This window comes from Lactuca sativa, chromosome 5 (assembly GCF_002870075.4).
Source record: "Lactuca sativa cultivar Salinas chromosome 5, Lsat_Salinas_v11, whole genome shotgun sequence".
Lineage (NCBI taxonomy): Eukaryota > Viridiplantae > Streptophyta > Magnoliopsida > Asterales > Asteraceae > Lactuca > Lactuca sativa.
The window spans coordinates 175,646,583-175,655,857 of NC_056627.2; the positions used below are offsets into that span (position 1 = coordinate 175,646,583).

Here is a 9,275-nt window from a genome sequence, read left to right on the forward strand (position 1 = left end):
TTGTAGCAAGCACCGGCTCGACACGCCCCATCGTGACCCTTACCGCACTTTACGCAAGTGCGGTTCTTCGAACCTCCCGTCCTCGAATCGGCGGACTTGATCCGCTTGGCTGCCGGCTGAGACTGAGCCGGTCGCCGGTCTGCCTGCTGAGACTCGGCCTCCTCCCTGGCCTGAGTCTCTAACTCGATCTCACGCTTCCTGGCATTCGCCTGAAGCTCAGTAAAAGTATGGTAAGTGGAGTTTGACACAAACTCCCGGATCTCCCTCCTCAGAACACCCAAGTACCGGCTCATCCGAGCCTGCTCTGTGGCCACTAGCTCGGGGCAAAACATCGCCCTCTCGTGGAACTTCCGCGTGATCGCCGCCACCGAATCAGTACCCTGCTTGAGGGCTAAGAACTCTTGAACCAATCGTTCCCGCTCCACCGGGGGAACATACTCATCCCTGAACATGGTAGTGAACCCCTCCCATGTCACCGCCGCAGTCTCTGCTAAAGTGAAGTTCGCCGTCACGAACTTCCACCAGTCCTTGGCTCCCAGACGGAGCTGGTTCAAAGCGAACCGTACCCTCAGGTGCTCCGGGCATGAACAAGTGTAGAAGCACCCCTCTATATCTGCGATCCACCTCATCGCAGCAATCGGATCCTGCGTCCCATCGAACTCTGGTGGCTTCGTGTTGCTGAACTCTCGGAACAGCAATGAATCACCCCCCTGTGGCCTAGCAGCGGCCACAGCTGCGGTAGCTGCAGCGGTTGCAGCCTCAGACAATGCGGCGTACCGCTCGTCGAACGTCTCCATAAGGGTGGTCTTGATAGACCCAAACATCTCCGGGATCTCAGCCCGGATCGCCGCCGCCACCTCCTCCTGAATCATCTGACGAATAGCCTCGTCACTCACACCGCTCGTACTCGCCCCGTGCCGCGGTCTAACCATGATATCTCTGAAATACAACATAAAACTATCAGAGATTCTACCGAGTATAATCGTACTCGACACGCAACCCTACTCAGTCCCAGATATCCAGGGATTCTTACTTGGGCCTCCCACTGACCCGGTGTCCTCGGTAGTACGGGCCCAATACTACCGACCACACCGCATCAATGTTCATCCCAAGTCCTCCTCCCCAAACTCCAGATAGTGAGTACTCTACTTCTGATACGCCCTATCTACCCGCATACTAGCAAAGCATCACATATAGGCAACTTCCCTAGACTAAGGCATCACAAATCAGGCCACTCTAGTCCTATCATGAATACCTAGTCTTCTAGCATGCATAACAATTCATATCATATAATATTGTAAGGTATTTTGGGGATCTTTTACCGTTCGGGCGCTGACTGATCGTACACACTGCTTCTTTCTTGCTTACCACAAAACCATTTACAAAAGTTTATGCCTTTATTCGAAAAGTTTCCTCAAATCCTCGGTTTGAGTTCAGTTACCCCAGAAGGTGCACCCGAATCCCTCAAACCAAGGCTCTGATACCAATTGTAACAACTGAAATTTTTCAACAAATTTTTCATTTTTAAAACATAATATTTTCCATTAAAAACAAGGCATAAATAATTTAATTATTCGGTCAATACAGTTATTCAAACTCCCAAGATCCTAAAACAATCTTCAGTGTGTATCGATCATGCCGGCGCCTTCCCACGGTCCTCGCTAGTACCTGAAATACATACATACACAACAACTGTAAGCATAAATGCTTAGTGAGTTCCCCAATATACACTTACACACATACGCCTTTCCAGGCCCTGACCTCCTGGTCCTCATTACAACGCCTTCCGGCCCATAACATAATCGCCTTCCGGCCCATAACATATTGCCTTCCGGCCCACATATCATACATAGCACATATAACACTTAACTTACCACATATAGCATACATATCCATATAACACTTAACTTACCACTTATAGCATACATATCCATATAACACTTAACTTACCACTTATAGCATATAAACATAATACATAACATACTTGACCTTCCGGTCACACAGTCAAACCCTTCCGGGTGGAGTATAGTGAGAAGACTCACCTCGTAAGTGCTGAAAGCTAGCAACTCCTGAAATCACTCGCGCACAAACCAACGAGCTACAACCCTCCTATAACATTACATAACTCATTAACACTCATATCATCTAAGTGTGACTATCCCTAAGAAGTCAGACTTAGGTCAACTCTGGTCAACGGTCAACGGTCAACTCGACTGGACTCGGCGAGTACCATGGCGACTCGGCGAGTCTAGTCGTCCTCACAGATTCCTGAATATTCCCTTTCTACTCGTCGAGTATACCTCTTGACTCGACGAGGTCCTCGTGGAAGAATCGCGGGGCCACCCCGACTCCACTCGCCGAGTCTGATGAACAACTCGGCGAGTCCCAGCACATCTTCAAGCTACTCGCCGAGTCTGAAGAACAACTCGGCGAGTCCATGCCATGCAGACGAGTAACTGCTTCCTGGGATAGGTCTCGTCCCGAAGTACACATGCATGGGACCTTCTGGACCTCTAAAGGTCCTAATACAAGACTATAATCGTGGGGTAACAAGGCATTTCTTCATCAAATCACTAAATGGGTTCTATAAACCCTAATTTCATAAATACATCAAAATAACATAATTGGTCCGAGTATTACCTGAAAACGTACCCTCTGTGTCCCCCAAATCTCAGGACTCAATCCTCCTTGATATTCCTTTAGCCAAATCCCTCTTCTTCTTGCCTAACCAATTCTTCCAAGTTCCAAAGCTTTCTCCCTTGCTCTAGGCGTCCACAGCGATTAGGGTTTCTCTCAATTGACCAAAAGACTGAAAATGACGGCCTAAGAGGCGTTAAATACGATCCAAACTGAACGGTTAGGGTTTCTGCTGAACAGCGTCGACTCGCCGAGTCCATATCTGGACTCGTCGAGTCCAGTCGCGGACCCGCGACCAAGTCCGCGATCCTACTCGGCGAGTCTAGGCTCCAACTCGCCGAGTCCCCTCTTAAATCACCCCAAAAACATAATTTTAATAATACCTGAGATTCCGGGCTGTTACATAGTCCGTAGCTAATTAGCTACGGATTAGCTACGGATAATTCTTATTTTCAGTTTTTCGGGCACCGAAAGTCATTTTTTCCGCTTCGTTTTTCTCACACCTCTATTATAAATGATTATCTCTATTTTCACAAACTTTTAGCTATTAATATCATTCATAAAGTCGTGTGCACCTCGGGATCAAGTACTCATTGCACAATTTAACAATATAATGACTATATTTTTCACAAAGTTGTGATTGGTTTATGTTTGTATACATGAATAATTTGTGGTATATATGTATGTGTATATGTCTATGTATATGTGTTTGTGAGTATTTATATGTGAACGTAGATGATAATCATTATAGTTTTAAACCAGTAAACGAGTAATGGATCCCATTTGTGCACTCGACTTTTGGTGCCTGAAATAATAATAATAATAATAATAATAATAATAATAATAATAATAATAATAATCGTAATAATAATAATAATAATAGAAATATTAATAATAATAATAATAATAATAATAAAAATAATAGAAATAATAATAATAATAATAATAATAATAATAGAAATAACAATAATAATAATAATAATAATAATAATAATAATAATAATAATAATAATAATAATAATAGAAATAACAATAATAATAATAATAATAATAATAATAATAATAGAAATAACAATAATAATAATAATAATAATAATAATAATAATAATAATAGAAATAACAATAATAATAATAATAATAATAATAATAATAATAATAGAAATAACAATAATAATAATAATAATAATAATAATAATAATAATAGAAATAACAATAATAATAATAATAATAATAATAATAATAATAGAAATAATAATAATAATAATAATAATAATAATAATAATAATAATAATAATAATAATAATAATAATAAGATGTTTAAATAGAATAGTCAAGCATGTTGGCATGGATGTGGCATGCCCGGCCGGTTGGTAAGTTTGTGTCATTGTAAGTAGGCAACCCGAGTTCGAATCCCACCCACGTTTTTTTTTCTGCTGGCCGTAGCTAATGCGTAGCTAAACCGTTGCTAAAATCGGTCCGTAGCAAATCCGTAGCAAATTCCGAAGCTGGGCCGTAGCAAATCGGTAGCTATTTTTTTTAATTAAAATCCATTATATTTCCTTGTTATGTTGAATACCCCACGACTTTTAACCCCTTCAGCGAATTAACAATACAGAAAGAAAAGAAAGAAACTGAAGACTTCTCCCTCTCGTTCGTGGACAATCGCCGGCAACTTCTTCCTGTTCGTCGAGTGCTGCCGTCGCCGACCGGCGCTGCCGTCGCCGACCTTCTTCTCCGGCGCACATTCCCTTCTCTCTCTCGGCCTTTTGCTCGATTCTTCCCTAAAAAGGTAAAACCCTAGTTTTTTTTTTTTTTTTTTGAAATTACTTGATGTATACAATTTAGATGCTTTATTCATTGATAATGCTAATATGTTTTGTTGAATGTGATGTCGAATTTAAGGATTTAGATTTAATTTGGTTGAATATTTGGTTAATTTCATAGCTTGGTTGAATATTTGGTTAATTTCAATTTGTTAAAAATGTTAATTTTGTTGAAATGTGATATATATAAAATGTTGTGAACTTTAATTTGTTAAAAATGTTAATTTTGTTGAAATGTGATATATAAAAAATGTTGTGAACTTTAATTTGTTAAAAATGTTAATTTTGTTGAAATGTTAGGCTAATTTTATAAATTTGTTAAAAATGCTAGATTAAATGGGATGTTATATATGTATCATTAGTTATATATGTGTATTATGTTAATAATTTTTTATGGGCTTTTTATGTATCATTAGTTATATATGTTAGATTAAATGAGATGTTACACTATTACTTCATGTCTAGTTTAAAGTTTTAACATTTTTTATATCTAAATGTAGTTTTAGATCGAAATGTTGTCTAATAGAGAATGGATGTACACAAAGAGACTCGATAATTGTCGTTTGTTTAATCCACAATGGCCACATTATGTTAATTTGTTTTTGGATTTTGCTTATGCGAACGCAACAAACATCCAACATATCATTAGGGAAGGGGTGGAAGTTTTTGAAATTAGATGTCCGTGTGCGAAATGCAAAAATATTTATTACCTTCCGAGAGAATTAGTTTTTAGCCATCTTGTTAACCGAGGCTTCATGAATGGTTATACACAATGGTATTTACATGGAGAAAAATATCCAACACTAGAGATAGGTCAATGTTCAAACCCAATTTCACCTCAACACATGGGTCCAAGTTCGAATATTGAAACAGTTCAACACATTAATAACGATTTTAGTGATTATCATAGATACGAGGAGATGGTTATCGATAGCATGCACCAACCTGAGGCTTCGTATTATCAACAAACACCACAACACCCAAATCGTGAAGCCCAAAATTTTTATAAAGTTTTGAAACAAGCGAGTGAGCCTTTATGGGACGGGTGTACAAAAACTTCCACACTCTCTGCCACCACTAGATTATTGGATTGGAAATCCCAATCTAATGTTTCAGACACGTCATTTGATACACTTCTTTCAATTGTTAAAGAAATTCTACCAACTGGCGAGAAGCTTCCTAATAGCTTCTACGAGACCAAGAAAATGTTGAAGCCACTAAAAATGCCTTCAGAACGGATTCATGTATGTATAAACCATTGCATGCTATTCAGGGGCCAGTTTGCTGATTTGGATCATTGTGTAGTATGTGGAGAAAATAGATACAAAGCCAAAGGGAGAAAGGTTCCTAATTTGGTCATGACTTACATGCCGATTGGACCGAGACTCCAAAGGCTCTTCTATTCAAGGAAGACGGCCAAATATTTAACTTGGCATGCAGATCATTTAGTATATCCAGAAAAGATGATACATCCCAGTGAAGGTGAAGCATGGAATCATTTTGACAGAAAATTTCCTGATTTTGCAAATGAGAAGCGCAACATACGTCTCGGGTTGTGCACTGATGGGTTTAGTCCTAATAATTCAAACACGACTCCCTATTCGTGTTGGCCAGTGTTTCTCACTGTTTACAACCTACCCCCTTGGTTGGCTTTTAAACATCAATACATACAACTTCCATTGATTATTCCTGGGAAGAAGAGTCCCGGACAGAATTTGGATGTTTTTTTACAACCTTTGGTGGACGAGTTGAAGATGCTGTTCACAGATGGCATTGAAACTTATGACGCTCATCGAAAGACCAATTTTCAGATGAAGGTTGTACTTCTATGGACAGTTAGTGACTTCCCTGCTGATGCAATGTTGTCCGGATGGAGCACTCATGGTAATTTAGCCTGTCCATATTGCATGCACCAAACAGAATCATTTCGACTTTCCAACGGACAAAAATCGTGTTGGTTTGACTGTCATAGAAAACATCTACCCGAAAGACACGTATTCCGAAATGATACAGTTAATTTCTTAAAAGGCAAGAAAGTGAAGGGTCATGAAGTGCCTGTTCCATACCCAACCGGAGAATATATTTGGGAGCAAATCCAACATTTTCCCACTGTATACAACGGTACTCCCTATGGTCCAAATTATATAAAACCAAAAGGTTTTGGTATTACACATAACTGGGTAAAGAAGAGCATCTTTTGGGAGCTTCCATATTGGCGTCACCTGTTGATCCGACACAACCTCGATTTGATGCATGTTGAGAAGAATTTTTTTGAAAATATGTTTCATATTTCGATGGGTGCCCCAAAGTCCAAAGACAATATGAAGGCAAGAGAGGATATTGAGATGCTATGTGACCGACCTATACTAAACCCCATTAGGGACAACAATAGGAAGCCTAGGAAGAACCCTGGAAAGTACACATTGACAAAGGAACAAGTTAAAAAAGTATGTGATTGGTTGAAAGAACTAAAATTTCCTGACGGATATGCATCAAATATAGGTAATTGTGTAAACACCAAAGATTACAGTTTTTATGGTTTCAAAAGCCATGACTGTCATGTGTTTATGCAACGGTTGCTTCCCCTAGCTATAAGAGGTTTTGTTCCAACAAAGATATATGAGGCCGTATCAGAGATATCCATGTACTTTCGAGTATTGTGCTCGAAAACGTTGCATCTTCAGGACTTGTTCGATATGAAACGTTGTATTATTCAGACCATGTGCAAGTTGGAGCAAATATACCCTCCTAGCTTCTTTGATTCCATGGAACACCTGGTCATACATTTAGCTGATGAAGCTATTGTTGGTGGTCCGGTACATTACAGATGGATGTACCAATACGAGAGGTAATTTCCCTGTTTTAATACTATATATAGTATTTTTAAAGTTATTTCTGGTATTCCTAACACATCGTCCATACATTATAATATAGGAAACTGGGCATAATTAAAAGAAGAATCAGGAACAAAGCACGAGTTGAGGGTTCAATAGTCAATGAACATCTAGTGAATGAACTCGCTACCTATTGTTCGTTATATTTTGACCCGACGATTGAGACACGCCATAATCGAGAAGCACGGAATTTTGCACCACAAAGTCACAGGTTTTCGAGTGGTGGAGCTCCACTTAGCATCTTTGTCGTCCCATCAAGAAGATTATATGAAAAAAGTGGAAAACGAAAACCCTTAAGTGATAAAGTCCTTCACAAGGCGCACACTTACATATTACTTAATTGTAAAGAAGTTAACCCTTACATCATCGAGTTTGATGAAATGGTCATAAGAACGAATCCAAATGAATCAGTTTCTGATTTAAGAGATAAATACTTTGCTGAATGGTTTGAGGACAGAGTAAGTAGAACCAGTTCAATCGTATTGATTATTATTAATGCATCGTTAACCAACACAATGTGTGTATGTTTTCAATGTAGATAATGTATAAGACACCCGATGGAAGTGCTAGACACTTAGAAGTTATAGCTACGAAACCATCGAGACATGCTTATTTTCATAATGGTTATTTTGTAAATGGTTATAAGTTCCACACTCAACAATACGGCGAGGGTCGTGCGACAAAAAACTTTGGAGTATGTGTTAGAGGGGAGACGTATAATGCCAAACAAGAGTCAGACTACTACGGCATATTGCAAGAGATCTTAGAGATTGAGTATTATAGCAGCGGACCGTCGACTGTTGTACTGTTTAATTGTATTTGGTTTGATAACAAAGACGGTGTAATAGTCAACAAAAACAAGTTGGTTGATGTTAAACCCAAATCTCGACTTCAAACTGACGATCCTTTTTGTTTGGCATCACAAGCTGAACAAGTATTTTATACACCATACCCTTCAATGACAAATGAGACGAAAGATAAGTGGGCGGTTATCAAAACAAAACCAAGAGGGGTATTTGAAGTCACCGAAGCTGAAATGGAAGCAGATGAAGTCTTTCAGGTTGAAGAACGGTTTGAGTCACCCCTTACTGTAACTCGTGTGGAACCACTGTGCCTAGCCTCAACTATAAATACATATGAGCAAATATCTGATGAAGAGAATGAGAGAATTGAGGAGGAAGACGAAGAAGTGGAAGATTTTGAAGACGGAGGTGATGAAAACGAGTTTTATTATTCAGAAGAAGAATTTGAGGACGAAGATGATGGGGACGAATGTTAGGAGCATTGTGTTTTGTTGATGTTAGGAGCATTGTCTTTTGTTGATGTTAGGAGCATTGTATTTTCTTGATGTTAGGAGCATTGTCATTTTGAAGACTGTTGTACTGTTTAAACGTTGTTTTGTTAATGATTTTGATTTGGATATCTGGTTGTTTTAAACATTTGTTTTGTCATGACTTATCAATCTTATATTATCTATCTGACCATTCTTGTTCTATTAAATGCAGCATGTCAGGTAATCGACGCAAGGATAAAGGCCACAGTACCAACACTTCTTCTAGCAGTGTGGGGCATAGGAGGGGGGAGGGTTATCCCCTAATTCTACCGACGAGCCACGTTATAGGACATCACTCATACCGATTGATATGCCGATAGTGACAGGAGTCGCAGGCTCCAACAGTCAGGGTGCCATCAATGAACAAACTGACATGGCTGATCCTTTAGCAGATTTGGCTGGGATTCTTCGCCATCAGGCTCGAGGGCTGGGTCATATTTCCCAACTCATACAGACAGATTATAGGCCCCAGCTCCAACAGACGAATTATAGGCCCCAATCCCCACAAACGGGTTATACGCCTCAGTTTCCAAATACAGGTGCTGAGTTGCCGACCCCACAAACGGTTTTGAGGCCGAGTGGTCGTGA

The 9,275-nt window shown here is 39.5% G+C and overlaps 1 protein-coding gene across 1 annotated transcript; it reads left to right on the forward strand.

The window, feature by feature from the left end:
* Positions 1–3,981: 3,981 nt before the first annotated feature.
* On the forward strand, positions 3,982–8,633 carry LOC128134260 (uncharacterized). The gene is made up of 5 exons (XM_052771792.1): positions 3,982–4,007; positions 4,237–4,426; positions 4,967–7,308; positions 7,395–7,812; positions 7,893–8,633. The coding sequence occupies exons 1-5, from the start codon at positions 3,982–3,984 to the stop codon at positions 8,631–8,633; spliced, it is 3,717 nt and encodes a 1,238-aa protein (XP_052627752.1).
* Positions 8,634–9,275: the final 642 nt, after the last annotated feature.